Source organism: Sinocyclocheilus rhinocerous, unplaced genomic scaffold, assembly GCF_001515625.1.
Source record: "Sinocyclocheilus rhinocerous isolate Xijiao unplaced genomic scaffold, SAMN03320098_v1.1 scaffold869, whole genome shotgun sequence".
NCBI lineage: Eukaryota > Metazoa > Chordata > Actinopteri > Cypriniformes > Cyprinidae > Sinocyclocheilus > Sinocyclocheilus rhinocerous.
In genome coordinates this window covers 976,521-997,915 of record NW_015653483.1, presented here as the reverse complement: position 1 = coordinate 997,915, position 21,395 = coordinate 976,521, and the positions used below count along the sequence as shown (strand labels likewise).

The following is a 21,395-nucleotide window of genomic DNA, read 5'->3' as shown; positions in this document are numbered from 1 at the left end:
CCTCAAATTTTTTTTTTTTTTTTTTTGAGTGGTAGTATCTGTCTCAGCTATGGTACCAGGTTTGATCACTTTCTGGTGACACAACTTGCCACAGTGATGCTGAACTCGAATCATGTGACATTGACATTGACTCTAAGCCTAGAATGGAGGCATCTGATGGGCAGCTGGGCCAAAAAAAAAAAAAAGTGCATTAAATTAAAACACAACTTAAAGATATCATTATATTAAAAGGATAATCTCATTCAGTATTTGGGACTCACATGCATTGGGCAGCTGGGCCAAAAAAAAAAAAAAGAAAGAAAAGAAATCAATAGTTGCCTGCTTCCAGCCCAGATGGAGAGACGTGCCAATATTGCAGCCTTTCCTTGCTTCAATTACTAAAACAAGCTCAAGAGAGTCTAACGGACCCTCCCTCTCTTTCCTGCTCCTTGTCTTCCTGTCTCGTGGCAGTAATGAAAGTTCTGTGTGTTCTTCTGTGGCAGTAGATGGGGAATAAATGTGTCTTATTGAAAGCCTTATCGCCAGTCAGCGCGCTGAAGTCATGTTTCCTCCCTGCTGATTCGCACCATTTAAATGATTGTGTGTGTGAAGCCAACAGCGAAGCGGAACCTCAGAAAATAAATGTCCCAGGATATTAAGCGTCCTGCACTTCCTTGTTTTGTTTTGATGTTTTCAAAACATGGTTTTCCCCATTTCCAATGTTTTTTTTTTTTGGCATGCTTTTTTCATTATTTTGATCAAAGTTTCTGAACCATGGAAAATGTGCAAAATGAAGGATCTCAGCGGACCGTTTTTAATATCAAGAATGGAATATATAAAAGACGAAGGGAACATGAACATCACAGGCTCAGCTCTGCTATGGTGTATGTAACTTGATTTTTTTTTTTAGAAAACTGTGTTGCACAGAACTGTCTGTATGAGTGTGAATGAGATATCGGAGCGTAACTAATTATAGCTTCAGCCTTCCACAGCCAGCGATTTGCCAATTCTCATACTTCTCACTGTCTCTTTTCACACTGCAGTCATCTAAACCTCATTCAGCCCCAAGTGACCTGGCCCGCTTGGCCGTTTGCACTGCATTATGGGCATTTAGCTGTCCGCTCCTTCTATTACTTCTCAGCTAGAAAGCTGGAGACCTTTGGACCTCACGCTGATGCTGTTTCTTCTTTGAGAGGATGGGAGTCTTCACGCCTTCGGCTGCATTAAGATGGAGATCGGTTCTCCCTTCACACTCCGGGCTGATTGCTGTCTCTGCTTATTGACCTCCTCTCTTCATCTCCTCCTGCTTCCCTTTCTGGATTTATTTCCCCAGACGGGCATGGTGGTATTAAATGTAGTGCGTGGTATTATTTAATGGCTCTCTAATGAATATGGGCCCATGCTGCTGTGGAGCATAGTGCTGATGCTAACCCAATAAAAGCAGATTATGAGGGGGATCCATCAGCAGGTAATGAACCGGTCTGGACAGTTCTGTGCTAACTCAGGCTATAATGGACCTACTTGTTCAGCTTGAGCTCTGTGGATGCATGCTGCTGACAGCACTACTTCCATACTGGGATAAAAGGAAAGTAATCTGTCTTGTCCCTTCCTCTTCCTGAAAACTCCCTCACCACCGTCACATGCTCCAAAGGAATATTCTGGGTTTAATACAAGTTAAGCTCAACCGAGAGCATTTGTGGCTTGTTGAATACCAGAAAAATAAAAAACAAGGTTACTGTGAGGCACCTACAATGGAAGTTAATGTGGGCCAATTTTTTAGTTATCTTATGGCAGAAATGTGAAGCTTGTAGTTTTATTAAAGCATGAATTTTTCTGTTAAGCATGTGTTATTTGATCTGTAAAGCTGTTTAAATCATTATTTTTGCAGACGTCCTAGGGATTATGGCATGACATCGTCATGGCACGTTCTGAAATTTGATATAACATTTCATAGACCATGACATCATATTGTTTACGTCAAGTTAGGGTTGTGCCGATAGACGATGCCATCGTCCATCGCCAACGGCTGACAAACATCACGATGTTGAGCCGGCATCATGTTTGTCGTGAACTGAGCGCGGAAAGTGAAGTATGCCCGGGCCTTTAGTGGTCAGCTGCTACAGAGCATGGCAAAATCGAAATTGTTGATGAGATGAAGACGAAAATATCTAATGGAAAATGAGAATGTTATGTTTTAAAAAAAATTTCCAACATAGACAAGAAAGTGCCAAGGACAAGGAATGACAAGGTCAAGTCAAAATGAATTTTTGGAATCAACATTATGCCACAAATGCTGTTAGTTGAGCTTAACCCTGTATATTCATTTTTCTCGCTCACCCATGCTGCTTTTTCTCTATTCCTCCATATCTTCCACTTCATCTTCTTCCTCTCTGTCTGTCTGTTTTTTTTTTCTCTCTCTCTCTGTATGGTAGGGATTGTGCTGTCACTTATGTGATGATGCAGAAATGGAGTAAGAACCTTGGCCCTGACACATCCATGGCCTCCCTTCCTCTCTCTCCTGCCCAAAGAGAAAGAGGCTTTGTGGGACTCTGTGAAGGCGCAGAAGCGTTTATCTGGCCCAGAGCCAATAATATTCTTGCTGAGAGCACATATGAAGTTTTTTCCTCAACCAATACAGTGTTATTTTTTGGTATTTCACACAACATTAATCATAGGAAGGTATAATTAGAAGGAAGTGCATAATTAGAGAGGAACTGTGTTTTCAGCCTTTATCTTCAGCATTCTGTCTTCATGAATGCACACTGAAGCTGCTGTTGCAATCGATATAACACTAAAGTGGACTCAAAACATGACTTAATTATGAGTCAAAAGGCGTCACTTGTTAGCTTGCAGTTCTCACACACCTTGTTGAACATCGACTGCTATGCCTTTTTGTTCTTTTTGCTTTGATAACTAAACAGCAGCAATATGGGATTTTGAATGTGTTTCATATCCCTGTTCAAATCACAATAGCTTTTCAAAGTCAAAATAATTTTTTTTCATCACAGTTGTGCAGTCCTTTATGCAAGCAGTAATTGAACCACTTAAGGTGTTTTGTCATATCACAAAAAATGCCCCTCTACCCCTGACAATACAATCGTTAATGAAACTAAAAATAGAAATCCACATTATTGAACTTTGCTGAGCTTTTATATACGCGTATGTAAACATATACAAGCAAGCTTTTCAAACATCACCATTTGATTGATGCAGTTATTTGCAGTGTCTACACTTGTGAGCTAATTCTATTGATTTGAGGCAGTCTTGGCTATGGAGATTGACAAACTCTGAGTACAGATTCAGCAGATGGTCTCACTTTTTACATTTGTGGAGTCTTCTGGAACATCTGGAAAAGTCTGGGCTATTTTTACCCACCAAATGTGTCCTTGATGATAGATGTGACTGCTGATAGTGCAACTAAACCAAGATACATGGGTCCTCTTCCTGATTTGTATATTTTTGCAACCAATTATTGTATTGTTTTCGTGTTAAAATATTTAAGCATCCTTAAAACAGGATATATTCACTTGAGAAGTAAAACTAGTTAAGTTATTTCCAATATATATATATATATATATAAATTAACTTATAAATGAAATAATTAAATAAATAATTGAATTAGGCCTCTACAATATTTCAACAATATTTAATATATATCTTGAATTAAGTTCTTACTCCTCTGGCAAGAAAATGTTTTGCTTTTTAGGCTTAAATTTTACTGAGGTTTACATGAAAAAATAATGCCAATGGGCTAACAAACATAAACTTAATTCTCAAGATATATTCTCTGAAAACAAGTCTTAATACAGTATCTTAAGCAATTTTGCTTCTCAAGTGAATTTGTTTTTATTAATGTTATACATTTTTTACTTAAAAACCGGCAGAAATACTGATTAATAAAGTTGTGTTTTTGCAGTGTTCAGATATGTGTGAATGCATCAGTATATAAATTTTGCTTTTCCCAGTTTCCCACAGGCTGAATAATTAGTCACTCTATAGTGATCGCTGCAGCCTATTAATTCTGATTTCTCTTCTTCGCTCTTTTTCCTCTACTTTATCTCTCTCTCTCATTCTATTTCAATTGCTTTCTTTTACCCTCTCGTTCTTTCTCTCTCTCCTCTGCCCCTGCAGAAGTCCTCTGATGCTGCTTTGCCTTCAATATCATCTCCTCCTTCGCAAGCAGCTGAGAAAAGCATCCTGGAGGTACTGTAGCATTGTGCTTCTCTGTGCTGTGCTCATCTGTGTGGTTCACTGATCTTGGTGCTGTGCATTCTCGAGGATGCATCCCAATTTGCATACTTTCTATCCTAAATAGTATGCAAGCTTAGAATGATTGCATTTCAAATGATATTATGTTAAAAATATGCCAAATGCGCCCAAATTGCGTACTATTACAGCTACATTTTGAAGTATGCATCCATAAAAATTAAATGTAAAGAAATAACAAATTTTTAAGACTTAATGCAATCAAAATTGGGGTTCTGTGGCCTTTAGTCCCTGTCTGAAGCTATCTAAATGCAAGTGTACTTCTAATGTTTAGCTTTAAGCAGGAAGGAAACAAACAAACCCCAAAAAATTTGATGTATTAGCACATTTTTATTATTTTATTTTTGAAAGGTTAACCCCTTTAATATGCGCTTAAGATGCATTTTTTTTGAAGTGGTAGTTTATCACTAGTAGTCTTACTACATACACCAAATGCGCTTTCACATCACTAACAAAGTAGTATGCGAATTGGGACAGACCTCTGTGTGCTGTTAATCAATCACTCAATCAGTGTCCTATGATATAATGTGTTATGCAATCCCTGCACCGGCACAAATGTCCATGCTTTTGCTGGTTAGTGCTAGACAAACATATTTTAGCTGGTCAAGTTGGACAACCAGCACATTTGGTCAAGTCTGGTCGGGGCAACAATTAACAAATAACAACAATTATTATTATTATTATTATTAGTAGTAGTATAAATAATAATATATATAATAATGTGTACTTGAATATACTTAAACTTGAGTAAAAAAAAATATATATATATAATACAAAAGAATAAAGTCATATATACTTAATTTGTAAAATGAAGTGTGTAAAGCGAATGTAATTGCACCAATTAGAACTGTCTGACTATTGACAGTTTTGGCAACAGATTAAACGGCCTGTAAGAACGTTAATTTAAACCAAACAAAGGGCAAGGAGAGAGAACCTATAGAAATCACACTGACGAGTTCACATTCATTGTTGAAAAGTGCTGTGGTTGTGTTTGAGTGTATGTGTGGAGTCTGTTGCTGTGGAAAGGAATCGATAGCACAGCTCTGTCAGCATGCAGAGGGGAAATAGAATAATCAATGTGCCCATAAAGAGCTCCAAACGGCCGATCCGCACCTCTCCTCCAGGCCTGTTCCCCATTTGTTCCGTCTGCTGGTAATCATAGTGCCAGTCAGACACACCACCACGACTGCAGAAAACTCACTCTGTTCCCTCACTCCCACACCTGAACTGACCTCTCGCTCCGTGTTTTTGCAGTAGCAATTGATTCGCACTGAGAGAAAAGGAGGGCTGATGGTTCAATATCAAGGCCAAACCTTTATAATGAATTTGTTTGACTTTACCATAGTGATGGGAATTTTAAATGGTGCACTTTGTTAAAAGCCTTGGCAAAACTGTATATGGGTGTTTTTTTCAACCACAGACATATGATATATTACGAGTACATTTTATTTACCCTTGCCTCAAACCTACACCTGTACTCTTAAGCTAAAAATAAAAAAAACATCATAAAAATATTCATTTTTTTGTGAACATGGTGACCGCTCATGTGTGCACCTCCACACACACTAAACCCGAGCACTGATGTAGAACAAACTACATTCAGTTGGCTGTAGTGGATGGTTCTAACAGAGGCAGTCAGGTTTATATTTTTTATCTGTTGGTATTTGATAGAATCCATGATGCCATCTATTTGAACAAGATGTACAGGACCTCCGTCAGAAAAATAGGTCCACAACATTAAACATACAGCAGTATATTTAACCATGGACATGGGGTACTTTTTATCCCTGTTTGCACCAAACCCATCTGGTGGGTTTGCTAACAAAGCTTTTTTTTAGTTTCATCTGACCATAGAAGCCAGTCCCGTTTGAAGTTCCAGTCGTGTCTGACGGCTGAACATGCTGGTGTTTGTTTTTGGATGAGCGAGGAGGAAACCTCCCAAAAACATGTGGTGATGTAGGGGCTGTTTGATATATACTTATATATTTAGGATTTCTGACCCCAAGACTCAACTAATCTCTGCAATTCTCCAGCTGTGATCATTAGGACAATACTGACACATGTCCTCTTCCAGGCATGTAACATCTTTAATTGATTTGAACTTCTTAATTATTGCCCTGATGGTGGAAATGGGGATTTTCAATACTTTAGCTATTTCTTCCGCAGTGTGCCCATAATTGAAGAAAACTAAATGTAGTGCATTTGTGTGTGTGTGTGTGCGTTTTAAGCTGTGGTAGCCATATTTAAGCTATCAAAGTACAGGCCTCAACACAAAACTGTAAGTCTTGTGCCCTAAAGACACCTTTAGACTTGTAGCTGACTCCACTCTCTGCCCCCCCTCTTTGTGTATGCGTGATGTGTTTGTGTGTCTTGTGTGTGCAAACTCTTAAATGTGGTTTTTCATAATTTTCTTTTCCTCATTCTGACACAGGAGAGAGAGAAGAAAAAGGAGGAGAAGAAGAGGGAAAAGGACACAGATAAAGGGAACAAGCCAGCAGGTTTTGAGAAGGTAATCAACCTCATTACTGACCAAATAGACTGGAGCCATTGCACTTTTTAATGAATCTGTGTTTATGAATCAGTTGAAGATAGTGGTTAAACGGATCGTAGTTGATCCGTGATCCGTACGGACCAAGCCCCACGGTTCGGCATGCATGTGATCCGCGGATTAATTGCAAAATTTAACCATAATAGAGTATAAGTTTATAATTTGTTCGTATTTACACAAGCAAGCGAATTTTAAACAATTCCAGAGAGAAAAGGCGAAAGGGAACTCGATACGTTACTCGCGCGCTGTTCTCTACACGCAGAGCCGCACACACGCGTTTCAGATGACGTGCAAACACCGAACTGAATCCTCTTCTGAATCCTCTGATACAGCTGTGATAAAAATCTATATTTAATTTATACAGTGAACACTCTGCAGTGTTATTTTCCCTAATTATTACATTTCTGTATTTGAATACTACCAACCTTATTTTATTTGTAACATATTCTGTTGTATTTATTTATGCTTGTAATTTGTGAATTTGTTCTTATTTTTACTGGCTGTTCTCTTGCCTCTTTAATCATGTTTAAACTTTCTTAGTTAATCTAGTAGTATTTGCTGTGGTATCAAAGAAGTACTTCGCTTTAAGTAATAAATGAAAAGCAAGTTAAAATGAAATATTTTTCTTTTCTTGCTGACCCGAAAAATGATCCGATCCGTGGGTCAAAAACCGTAATGTGATCCGAACCGTGAGATTTGTGATCCGTTGAACCACTAGTTGAAGGCATTGTGTTTGGAATGCAGGTGCTCAATGCTGGACCATGAGGAAATGCTTTACAAATATTTTTGCTGTATTTTTCTTGATTTTGAGTTCTTACGTTTTTTAACAAATCGGAGATTTTGAGAATCAAACAAGCCAGTGTTCAGTGACCAAAAGGAAGATCACAGTCCTGTCTCTCCTATAAAATCAAACACCCTGAGCACTGGAGTTTAATTTGTCTTGCATATTCATGTCTCTTTGCAGGAAATTGGATCATTAGAATCTCCAAGTTCATTTGAGTTAAAAACCTTGTGGGAGATTGTGTATTGATGGTGGTGAGAATGTCAGATAGTTGAGAAACTTTATGCAAATAAGGTGATACAGACAGATTCTGTGCTGAAATCACATTGACACATTACTATCATTACTATTACATAATTCAGATTTCTAATTGATTTTGCACATTTTGATTGTGGCTAGAATGTGGTCGAGTTGGGAAAAAATCTGTTAATTTGTTACATTGATACTGTAGATCATGGGTTTTGAGATTATTATAGTTTCATTCTGCTTTCAAAAATCAGAATTAATCATGATTTTATTCTTTTGACAGATTTTAACAGTAAGAATAGTTTTGAGTTTGTTTTTTTGAGCTTGGTCAGGTTAGTTGCATGTTTTTGAAAGAAGACTCCTATACTTACCAAGGCTGCATTTATTTGATCAAAATGCAGTAAAAACAGTAATATTGTAAAAAATTAAGTTATTTAAAATAGCTGTTTTCTTTTTTAATATATTTTAAAATGTAAATTATTGATTTGAGGTCAAAGCTGTTCAAGAATAATTTCTTATTATTATCAGTGTTGAAAACTTAATATTAATATATAATACTTTTTTATTAATATATAATACTTAATACTAATGTTTTTGTGAAAACATTGTGGTTACATTTTTTCAGGATTCTTTAAATGAAAACTTCAAAAGAATAGCATTTATTTGAAATAATTGTTTTTTCTTTACTGTCATATTTGGGGGAAAAAATCTTTCACAAAACTGTATGTAGATTTGGTGATTTGACTTTATTTCTTACTGAATAAAACAACACTTTCAGAATAACAATCAAACTTGTATTAGATTTACACCATACAGAAATGAAGATTGCATTATTCCAACTGTAATCTAGCACGTATACGAAACTACTTTAATGAACATGCATTGAACGCAATCATAGTCCACACGGAAACAGCCACACTGCTGTTCATTTTACCAACAAACCCCCAGAGCATCTGATCTCTAGCGCTTTGAGCGGTATCGAGCGGGTTTCTTCGAGTCAGTGGACACGTAGGGTAACAGAAATTGCAGGCTTGACTTCATCTCTCTGTACTGCAGAGATGTTGAGCAAATAAGCAAACACTTGGATGTGCTGAACTAGCCACAGCAGCAATAATTTAAATTTTGCGCCTAGTCCACACAACTCTGCAGCACAAGAAAAAAAAAAAACCCTGAACAGGCATCTTACATTTGTACTTGTGTAAAAATCCGCTCAATTCAGGCACCTTGTTTTCCTTCGGGCAACACTTCATAACCACACACAGTCACACACACCTTCCCCTCCCCTGAAGCACAGTTTGGGGTCATCTGGGATCGTAACGCAGAAAACAAACGCAGAGAAAAAGGCATTTGAAATTGCTGTGTGTCGTGTGTGAGAGAAAAGAGAGAGTGCGAGGCCATTGGGAATGTGTATTATTGTCATCCAGCTGTCAGAGAGCACAATGGAGGTATTTGATTGACAGGCGAGAGGACGAGGATGGCTGGCCCCTGAGTGAGAGTGGAGAAGGAGTCACAGAGAGAGCGGAGTGCTTCGCTTTTTCTTCAGTGGTGTCTTGTGTTTTCTGTTATTTTCCTACTCTCTGCATGGCTTTTTATTCTACATGCTCTGTTGTCCTGCCGAGTGGTTCTCAATTAGCTTTGCTTCAGGATTTCACATTGGACATACACTGGCAACTCACTAGCATATAAAATAGGAAAATGCAAAACTTGTTGATTGGTTGCCTGAATGATTAGTTAACTGGTTGTCTTAAATATGCTGGTTTCAGGTCGAACTTGTTTTAGGGGGCTAGAAGTAGCACAACGATGTGGAAGAGAATTCATGGGATCTCAAGATGTATTTTTAGTTGTAGTTTTAGACCATTTTTAATTTGACATCTTAAAAATGCAACACTCATGGTAGGATGCTCAAAATGAAATGACCTATATTAGAGGCCCTTTAAAGGAAGAATTTAAGGTCGCAAGGTTTCCAAAAGGGTGTGAAGTATGACTTGTAGAATTTCCATACAACTCTGCAGCACAAGAAAAAAAAAAAACCCTGAACAGGCATCTTACATTTGTACTTGTGTAAAAATCCGCTCAATTCAGGCACCTTGTTTTCCTTCGGGCAACACTTCATAACCACACACAGTCACACACACCTTCCCCTCCCCTGAAGCACAGTTTAGGGTCATCTGGGATCGTAACGCAGAAAACAAATGCCAAAAAAAGGCATTCAAAATTGCTGTGTGTCGTGTGTGAGAGAAAAGAGAGAGTGCGAGGCCATTGGGAATGTGTATTATTGTCATCCAGCTGTCAGAGAGCACAATGGAGGTATTTGATTGACAGGCGAGAGGACGAGGATGGCTGGCCCCTGAGTGAGAGTGGAGAAGGAGTCACAGAGAGAGCGGAGTGCTTCGCTTTTTCTTCAGTGGTGTCTTGTGTTTTCTGTTATTTTCCTACTCTCTGCATGGCTTTTTATTCTACATGCTCTGTTGTCCTGCCGAGTGGTTCTCAATTAGCTTTGCTTCAGGATTTCACATTGGACATACACTGGCAACTCACTAGCATATAAAATAGGAAAATGCAAAACTTGTTGATTGGTTGCCTGAATGATTAGTTAACTGGTTGTCTTAAATATGCTGGTTTCAGGTCGAACTTGTTTTAGGGGGCTAGAAGTAGCACAACGATGTGGAAGAGAATTCATGGGATCTCAAGATGTATTTTTAACAGTTTTAGACCATTTTTAATTTGACATCTTAAAAATGCAACACTCATGGTAGGATGCTCAAAATGAAATGACCTATATTAGAGGCCCTTTAAAGGAAGAATTTAAGGTCGCAAGGTTTCCAAAAGGGTGTGAAGTATGACTTGTAGAATTAAACAGTTCAGCAGTTGGGTTTCCTATGTGTCCCATTCATTTTCTCCATGGAGGAATTGAATTAATGATAAACCTTTGAAGACAAACCTATTGTGAGCAAGGCTGTTAATTGATGCTTATGTTGAAGCCATCAGCTTGCATTATTTTACCTTTTTTTTTTTTTTCGATATTTGTGTTTAAAAGTGCTGTTCCTGATGGAAAAAACTCCACTAATCCAAGAATCACATTGAGCAAATCACACCAAAAGAACTTTATTGCATCCACTGACTCGCATGAAAATATATTGTTTATAATCAAAATCTTTAAATGAGTAGTTTTATTTGCCCACGGTTTTTAATTTTTGTAATTTGCAGTGCTTAATGGGTTCGTAGTTACTTACTTCATTAAAGCTGTCTTGTACCTAAAAAGTGCAGTCTAGTCTTGTTTTTTTTTTATCTCGTTAACAAAGAAAATAGATTTTTTTTTAAATGTCCTATGTGAAAATACTTGAGGAACCAAAGCCACTGAAAAAGTGGGCAGCACTGTTGCACTCTATTGATTTATTAAAATGGCAGCAACAGTAGTATTACATATTCAAGAACCTATTCAATATATTATTAATAATAATATACAATAGGGCTGAACGATTAATTGCATTTGCGATAATATCGCGATATGAAAAAAAAAAAATCGCAATTCGATTATTTTCCAAAATCGTTCAGCCCTAATATACAATATACCTGACTTCCATCAAGTAACATAGGCGGTTTTATTGTTTGCCAAGAAACTTGTTGCATCTGTTCACTTTAATATAGAATGTGTGCACAGGTGTGCCGGTTTGTATTTTTATTTATTTTTTTATTTTTTGGTTTGAATGAGACTTATCCAATCTAATATAGAAACAGAAATATTAGTGTAATAAAAGTGTCATCATGTGTAAACACAATAAGCAGAAGTGTGTTTTTCCCACCAGTCTACCACACAGAACAAAATTAGGCAGTGTATTGTATTATTATTAGCCATATTACAGTGACAGATAAACTGCTCCAAAATACTGTAGAGTGTGGTTGGATGCACAGCCTTTGAAAGTCAACTATGAATATGGCAAGCATTTTCTCTTCACTTTTAAAAAGTTGCTGTAATTCTTCACAATATCTTAGAAAGGGGGGTCCATGTTTTATGAAACTTCTATTTTGAACCTCGAATGGCAAATTTGTTCTTGAAGTGGAATGTAAGTCATGACCTCTTTAATCCATCTATTGTGTGTTGGAGGGTTAGCCTTTTTCCAATCTAAAAGAATTAAAAACCTTGCTAAAAGTGAAGTAAAGGCAATAACTGTGTACATATCTTTCCTAAGCTCTATACCCTCAGGTCTGGCACCAAAAATGGCTATAAAGGGGTCAGGATCAACAGATAAATATTTTTATATGACTCCCTCCAAAAGTCTTCCAACTTGGGTTAGTGAAATGTACTCCAAGTCTGTGGAGTATCTTAAATTGGTCAAGACCATGTCTAGCACAGAGAGATGAAGAATGTACCTGGCTTAGAGCTTCAACCCATTCTCTCTCCGTAAAGTGTATGCCCAGTCACACTGCCAGGCTGTCCGAATAGTCTAAATGTTGTGGATCTATAGAGGATATAATAGAATATATACATGATATGAGCTCCCTTGCTGTTTGGATTCAAATCAAGCAACCTTTCAACGGGCGAGGAAGGGGGTGTCTTATTTACCTTTAACATTACATCTTTACTGCTTTCAGAACAAGCTGCAACTCGTTTTTGGCTCACAACCCAATAGTCCACTGTTCTATGCTCTTGCCATTTCTGTCTCAACTATGTGTGGTTGTATAGTATGAAGTTTGAAGTGTGGGTCACAGTGGAGAAGATTGAAAAATGCAGTGGCCTTTGGAAGTCCAGCTGCAATCTCTCCGTTTCCGCTCCACTGAGTCAAGAATATTCACGGTCTTTGTGACTCCTGGAAGACGACTAAGCTTTTTTTCGTTAGCACTGCATGGGCACCTTCTGTTCTAGCGCAGTCTCGCGCTGTTCCCAGAGAGACCGGGATGAGATGAAGAGAAAAGAGTGAAAAATGAAGGAATGGAGAGAACCTGACAGGGCAGTTCAGCACCTTTATACCTTTGGGGCTGGTGCCTGTGGGCATACGGGACAGCTCATGTGTGCTCATCCTCACACTAAACCCGAGCACTGATGTAGAACAAACTACATTCAGTTGGCTGTAGTGGATGGTTCATCTGTCTGCTGTAACAAACCAATTTGAACTTTTTGTTCAAACCGAGGTACCAGAGGCTCATGCTGCATCAATACTAAATCGATACCTTAGGCCTGAGGTTTTCTAACGCCTCAACCCCCCAAATCTCCCCAGCAAAGGGATAATAAGATGTCTCTGTTATTGATTTTATTTGTCATTGTTCTAAAGCCAAAATAAGTTGTTAGCAAGTTATGTTATTAACACTTAAATATATGAATATTATGTTATATATATATATATATATATATATATATATTAGTGCTGTCAAGCGATTAATCGCATCCAAAATAAAAGTTTTTGTTTACATAATATATGTGTGTGTACTGTGTATATTTATTATGTATATATGAATACACACACATGCATATATTTAAGAAAAATGTTACTTTATACATTAAATATATTTATATATGATATAATTTATATGTATATAAATGTAAATACATGTAAATATTTTCAAAATATATGCTGTATGTGTCTTTATATATACATAATAAATATACACAGTACACACACATATATTATGTAAACAAAAACTTTTATTTTGGATGCGATTAATCGTGATTAATCATTTGACAGCACTAATATATATATATATATATTTGTATATGTGTGTGTGTGTGAATTTAATTGTTAATAAAATGAATATTCTCAGTTTCATTCTGCTGTAAAGACCAGTCAGAAACCATGAGATTTAATCAATTTTAAATTGACAGCAATAGTTTTTAACAGTAAAAAAAAATATTTAAACAAATGTACATTATTTTATGAAAACACAATTTTCTTTGTTTGTTTGGCTTTTATTTTATCATTGTACTAAAGCCAAAATAAGTTGCTAACAAGTATAAGTTAACACTTAAATTATTCTGCATTTTATGTTTGTATCTATCTGTAAATTATTTATATAGTAAATAAATGATATGGTATATAACACAGCATAATTCCCTTAATAAAATATAAATAATGCCATTTTTCTTTAAAATGTAATTTTTTATTTTTTTTTATCAAAACATAGCTATGTTTCAACATGAACTTCTGGCTTTACCATTTGCACGTCTGTGGGAAACCTGCTTAAAAACATTTATTTATGAAATTCTGTAAATTTGGTACAGCTAGTGGTGCAGAAATGACACACTGCACCTTTAAGAGTAAGACGAGTCTGCCTGCCCTGATTTTTCTCTTTTCCTGTGTTGAGTGCAAACATCATTCCACAGCTAGCTATCTATCAATCCTTAATTTGGTCATCCCTGAATGGCTGAATGAGATGCCATGCGCGTCTCTTAAAGCGCTCCTGGGAACGGGGGGTGCCTGCCTTGTGGCATCTGATGCATATTTTCCCCCTCGACAGCCTTCATTTGTCTGTCGTTGTGAGTTAATCTCCATACATATTTCCTTCGCCATCAAAGGCGCTTGCTGGCTTATGTTAAAATGAGCCAAGCGAGGACCTTACAATGATATTCATAGCCTCTCCTGAACCTCCTCAATTGTGTGTGTGTGAGACTGTTGCTTCTGTCATGCTCCAGCATGACCTCTGCTGATCCAAAGTCTGTGAGTCGCATGTTGAGATTGCCAGAGCTGTGTGTGTGTTTTAGGGAGCGCATTTAAAGGAAAATGCTACAAAACAACTTGCTCTGAAAAGAGCTGTTTTTGACAGGGTAAAAAAGGTGTTTTTTACATACCATTGAGAAATTTTAACCAAACTATGTTAGACTTTTCATTAAGACCCTAAAGAATCATATCAACTTGTGGAAAATGGGCATCCGATGACCCCTTTAATCTCAGTGTTTGTAACATTCACTTGCTTTTTTTAAAGAAAGAATCGTTTATTTTGCCATGGTACTCTAGAATTAGCTAATTATCTTGCAAATTTCTAATTTAAGAGTAAACTATACTTTTCTTTTGTTAAAAATCTACCTGGGTGTGATTTATAAATATACTACTGTTCAGTAAGATTTTTTTTCAGCAAGGACACATGGAATTGATCAGAAGTGACAGTAAAAACTTTTACATTGTCACAAAATATTTGTTTCAAATAAATGCTGTTCTTTTGAACTTTCTATTCATCAGAATCCTGAAAAAATTTAGCACAGTTACCACAAGAATATTAAGCAGCACTGTTTTCAAATGTTTCTTGAGCCCCAAATCAGCATATTAGAATGATTTCTGAAGGATCATTTGTCACTAAAAACTGGAGTAATGGCTGCTTATTTATCACATAAATAAATTACATTTTAAAATATATTCAAATTGAAAAGAGTTATTTTAAATTGTAATATTGAACAAAATTATTGATTTTACTGTATTTTTGATCAGGTGCAGTCTTGGTGAGCATAAGAGACATTTTTCAAAACATTATTAAAATCTTACTGACACCAAATTTTTGAACAGTAATGCAAATTACCGGTTTCAGTAGTTATAATGTCAAATTTACTGAATCCATTAAAAACATTTAATGATTCTTATGCTTCAGTGCTTTTTGCATTGCATTGCATTACTTTTTACATTGCCAAACTGTGCTAAATAGTAGCACATTGTAATCTTGGTCAGATACCACAATTGACAGAATGATGAGATCATATCTGGTATCATCTTATTGATTTGGTGCCACAGTATTTTTTTAGTATCACGTATTGTGCAGCCCTAGTCTGCTTAGTGCTTTTTTGCTTTCAGTTCCTCAGCAAATGAAAACGGTCTTTTCGTTTTTCGTCAATAACACAGATACACTTCACCAACTCGATCTCCTCAGCCCTGACTGGAAGTCTTTATGTATTATTAGTGTTGTCAGCTAAGACAAGCATCACTGTTGTTCACACTCTGTGATTTGAGATTCGAACAAACACCTAACTCAAAGTATTAAACTTTTACAGCTCTCTCTGTACTGTTTGTGCTACAGTTATCAGTGATACCTTACAACATGGGGCTTGGTGAGGTGTGTGATATTGTTTTCTAAGTGATCAGACTTCACCTGATGGATGATAAAAGCCCATATACCAGAGTCAAATCTAACGACCAAAATATTGTAGAGACTCAACACCACTCATTTCCTCAAAAATCTAAAAAGCATTTAAGCAAAAATCTATAGTCAGCACCAGCTCATATCCTTTTTCCTTAGAAAATGTAAAAGACAATCTAGTTAGTGCTGGGCGGTATGACCAAAAAATTATATCACGGTATTTTTTAAAATTATACCGGTTTCACGGTACATGACGGTATTTTTTTTCATGCATGACCGGGTGTTAACCATATTTTCTACTGATTGAGAGAGGAAATACTGCAGTATATTGACTTAGAATGCCCTATTTTACTGTCATGATGAGTGAATATTGTCAAAAAATACCACACTAAATAGTGACTAAACATGACCCCTTTTAATACATGTTAACCAGGAGTCACTCTCATTTATAATCGCGGCATCGTCTGATAAAATCAACATGCATCTACACTAAAGAGTGGCTATGCGGTTGTTTTGGCTATATTACTTTTTTGTGCTGCCTGCCTGCGTCTGAGTAACAAACTAAAAAAAAAAAAACAACAAACAAGTGCATGTGATATAAACTACGCTCATATTTATAATTCCAAACAATCAGTAAGCGACAGGTGCTAGGAAAACACATACAGCTGTTCCCTCAACACAGTGCAACAGTGAAAAGGGACCCCTTTCAAACAGTGTCGGTTTCCGAACGTTGTTTAAGTGACACACCGGTATTGCGGTATTTTAAAAATTCATATCATAACAAAAATAAACACCGGTATTCGGTATGAACCGGTATACCGCCCAACACTAAATCTAGTCATTATATATGAAAGCAAAGTAGAATTTGAAGCTGTAATCAGCCATGCACTATTCTTATGATTTTTAGACATAATGGTCCCTTATATGGACTGCAGTCTACAGCTGATGGTCTATAACACTCTCTGGAATAGAGCTAATGTAGGATCAATGTTTGATGGAGGCTTGTTATTATGGCGTGCTGCTCATGAATGAATGGATGTGAGTCTGTCTGGCTGTGGGACAAAGGTCGTTCCTTCACAGGTTCATGTCTTCGGTCTTTCACTGCTGTAGGAAAAGTACAAATCAATATGTACTGGCTTGTGGTGGACATTTGTGTTTAATATATGAATGCATATAAACTCTAGAGCTGTATGTGCACACACTGAACATGCATTTTAAATGGATTCTAGAGCAGTAGAAGAAGTGGAAAGCTGGCTAATCTTTGGAAAAATATGCAGTGTGCTGACAGTTGGTGTTGGAAGGAATGAAGGATAGAGACGAAAACGCTCAATCCTGTTAGACTGCTCACCTGAGCGCAACTCCGCTTTTTCTAAAATTACCTTCATCATAGCCAGACAAAACCCAGGAAGGAAAGACAAAATATAAAAAGCAAATAGAAGGGAGTGTAAGGAATTGAGAATGGTTAGAAATCTGGGAATTTACAAATTACATTTGGTACTATTAAGGTGCTGTGCTTAATACAGTTGGCCTAAGTAATACATTTTTTAATATATTTGTTGGTTACACTTTATTTTAGGGTGCCCTTGAAGAAGTGTAATTATATATGTAAGTACTGATTAATGTTAATTAAAAATTAACGTTATTAACAGGGTTAGGATTAGGGTTTTAGTTTAATGTTAGTTCCATGTAATTATGCATAATTTACTGTGATTACTACAGTAAGTACATGTAACAAGGACACTCGAAAATAAAGTGTTACTTATTTGTTTATATCATTTTTGTTTTATATTTTAATACATTTTATATGCTTTATTTTGCTTAGGTCCTGTTATTAATTTTAGTTTATTTTTATTTAATTTTTAATTAAAATTGTATCTTATATTTGCAATTGTATTTATATACTAAGGTTTATATAACTATTTTTATTTATTTGTTTTTCTGCACCAAGACTCTTTATGTCTGTCAGTCATGTTGGATGTTTTATATGTGGGAGCAGGAAGTTGAGATCATGTTACCTGAAGTGGATCATTGAAGCTTGAGCTTCATAAGCCGTTATTAGTTTGTCATGGGAGAACAGCATTTTGCTACCATTGCTTGTCACAGGGATGATGTGCTGCTGCTCTCCATCTCTATTACAGTGCTCTCAGTTGTATAACAGTATCTTTGTAGGGCAGGGTTTTAGAAAGAGAGGCTGTGTCTAATTCAGTAGCTAATGCTGGTGAAAGTTCCAAAATGGCTAACGTTGTTTGCAGCACATTTTTAACAACTAAAAATCCCAGTTCCTTTTCGTTTGTGTATTTATTGTATTTTAGGGAAGAATAAACATTTATAAAATAAATGTTATTTACTTCTCTTCCAGCAGCAGTTTCCCAGAATTTTTGGCAACCTGGAGGGTCTGGACAAAGCAGCAGCTAGTTATGTTGTCTGTTTTTTCCTTTTTAATACTCCAATGCAGCTTGGCGTTTACTAGATTGCGAACGTTTTTCCAGTGACCCCAGTAGACCATTTCTGGAGGGCAGCGACTGCCCGAGTAACTCTTCCTGCCTGCTCGTCTCTCATTAAAACTCAGTGAGATGCTCATTAGGGTTTAAGTGGAATTAGTATGAAAAGCTCTCTCTCTGCGCTAATGAAGGCAGCCGTGCCACAATTGTTTTCATTTGCAGCGACTCTCCCTGAATGCAATCAGAAACCCTGACCGAGCCCCCTGCTAGCTCTCTCTCTCTCTCTCTCTCTCTCTCTCGAGCTCATTTTATCCCATGTGCTTTTCAAGGCCAGCAGGCAAGGAAACTGCACAAATTATCTCTGCATTTACACACCTCACTCTTTTTTCCCCTGTCATGTCTAGAATTTGTAAACGTTTTGTCGATATAATAATAAACCATCCACTACTGCTATGCTCAACATCATCTCCTCTTGCTCTCATTGGCGTGTTAGGCTAGGCTAGCATCTGCTTTCTCTCTGGAGTTAGCACCCACACAACATCGTACGCTGTGTGTGAATCCACATGTGGTGCCGCAGCATGTTCCTGTGTGTGTTTTTTGGCTCTGTGTTGCTGATCGAGAGTTGAAAAGACAGTCTCACTTCTTTCAAACACCTGTCTTGCTTACTCGCTCACTCGTCCTCCGTTCTTTTCCCTTTGGAAATGAAACTTCGGTTTCGTTTTTTCCCCCCATTTGAGCAGTGATTAAATTATCAAAGAAACAACAAGCAGTGTTTGCCGCACTGTGTTTTTGTTTGGTACACATGCATGTACGGTTGTTTCTGTGTGTGTGTGTAGGATTCTAGGAGTTGTGTCGGCCGTATTGTATGAATTGAGAAGTCATCTGTTCACCTGAGAATCACGTTGTGCATTTGTGAGACGGTGGAGTAAGCGTGGGGATACGTGGAAAGCTCCACAAATTAATCACACTCTGTGTTTGTCCTTTCAAGTGCATGTGTGCACGCATTTCTTGCTCACATCTTTCCATCCCCCTGCTGTTCTTGTGACAGTCTGCTGTCAGGGGACTGTGAGCAGTAGGTGAGGAGGAATTTCCATATTACTCGAACATACACACAGGTTTACTTGATTCCGTGTAGAATAGAACACATCAAGATGTGCAGTCTGCTGCTGGGGAGACAGAGGCCCTTTCCAGCCTAGAGATGGATGCAGTTTTTAGAGCCCCTGCTTCATAATGGGCCTCAAACCCAGTGGCTCTTAACCTTTTTGACTCAAAGGCCTCTGTTGTCCAACACAATATTGAAAGGCCATCCAACCCTCCATATAGGTTCAAATATTTCGGTAACATTTTAGATTGGGGAACACTATTTACTATTAACTAGTTGCTTATTAGCATGCATATTATTAGCATTTTGGCTGCTTATTAGTTTCTATAAAGCACATATTGATGCCTTATTCTGCATGACCATATTTTAGATCCCTTAATCCTACCCCAATACCTAAACATAACTATTAATAAGCAGCAAATTAGGAGTTTGTTCAGGGAAACTCTTAGTTAATAGTGAATATGTGTTCCCTATTCTAAAGTGTTAGCTGCCAAATTATTGATGCTTCCCTGCTTGTTAAACTGTCAAAATGAGTTTCCTTGTCATGAACTGTGATTTTGAGACAAGAGGTCCATTCTTTTTGTCTGAATTGGTTGATGATTTGACATAATATCAAAACATACATTTGACAGATCCTTTAAGAAACTTCATTTGTTTAAGTGTCTAAAAGCTGTACTTGAATTGGAAATGGTTGCCTGACATAGCTGGGGACTTTTCTGTGACGCCCATCAGGTGACTTGACTTGAAAAAGACAAAGTGTTACTCAACAGAGAATATGCAGCACTCATCACCTCCTCCCAGGAGCCTCTTGCTGAGATGTCAAAGGATTGGTAGGGGTCAGGGATGTATTAGGATGGCACTGAGATCCCATAGTTCAATGAGTTCAGGGGCTTTGACACAGTAACATTTACATGCTAATAGAGCAGGACCTGCTGTTAGCATTATGCGTGCATTTAATTGAATAGTTGCTATTGTGTATAGAGGTATGACCCTGATCACTGCACTTAATGTAGACACACACACGTGCATCTCACTGATACAAGGCTGCATGAGTGTTTCGTGTTGACATTTATGTGTGTGTGTGTGTGTGTGGTCTGTGTGTATGTGGAGTGCCGGCAGGTGATATTTTTCCTTTGTAGTCTTTGTGATGTAAAATGCATAATTAATGCAGATGAGATATTTAAAGCTCAAGGCCTGGCACTAACCAGTGTCATACATATCTTCTTTCTCTCGCTTACTCGTTCTCTCTTTCTTTTTTGTGTACACTAAAAGTTTGGGGTAAGATTTTTTTGTCTTTTTTTTGATAGAAGCCCCTTATGCTCACCAATTAATTTAATCTAAAATACAGTAAAAATGGTAATATTGTGAAATATTATTACAATTCAAAAGAACTGTTTTCCGTGTTAATATAAAAAAAAAAAGAAAAGAAAAAGTAATTTATTTCTGTTATGACTGCTGAATTTTCTGCAGACATTACTCCAGTCTTCAGTGTCACATGATCCTTCAGAAATCATTCTATGTCAATTTGGTGCTAAAGAAAAATTTGTCATTATTATCAATGTTGAAAATAGTTGTTGCTTAAAGGGGTCATGAACTGAGAAATCAAAATTCCCTTGATCTTTTGAAATATAAGAGGTCATTGTACTATAAGAACATCCTGTAAGTTTCAGAACTCAAAACTTTCTCGTTAGTCTAAAAACAGCTTATATTGAAGCCAATCTGCCAAAACGAATGTGCCACTTTATGACGTAATAGTGTGGCTAAAACCTGCCTCCACAGTAGAAGATCAACGCCTGCTTCTACATCACTGCCTGTTTAGCTCCACCCACCAATTCACACACATAGTGTAAATAACGAGAGAGGCAAACGCAGGTCTATGCAGAAATCAAACGATAAAGATGGCTCCGAAGACAACAAGATGCTGTACAGTGCCAAGTTGTGGAAAAACGCAGTCTTTGCATTGCCGTCCTTCTGATT

At 37.1% G+C, this 21,395-nt stretch overlaps 1 protein-coding gene across 1 annotated transcript in view; it reads left to right on the top strand.

The window, feature by feature from the left end:
• Nucleotides 1-21,395, top strand: part of smap1 (small ArfGAP 1) — a 139,822-nt gene that overhangs the window by 61,936 nt on the left and 56,491 nt on the right. The window contains exons 5-6 of the mRNA XM_016522700.1: nt 4,111-4,182; nt 6,677-6,754. Coding sequence (XP_016378186.1) covers nt 4,111-4,182; nt 6,677-6,754 — 150 coding nt within the window. The remainder of the gene's footprint in view (nt 1-4,110; nt 4,183-6,676; nt 6,755-21,395) is intronic.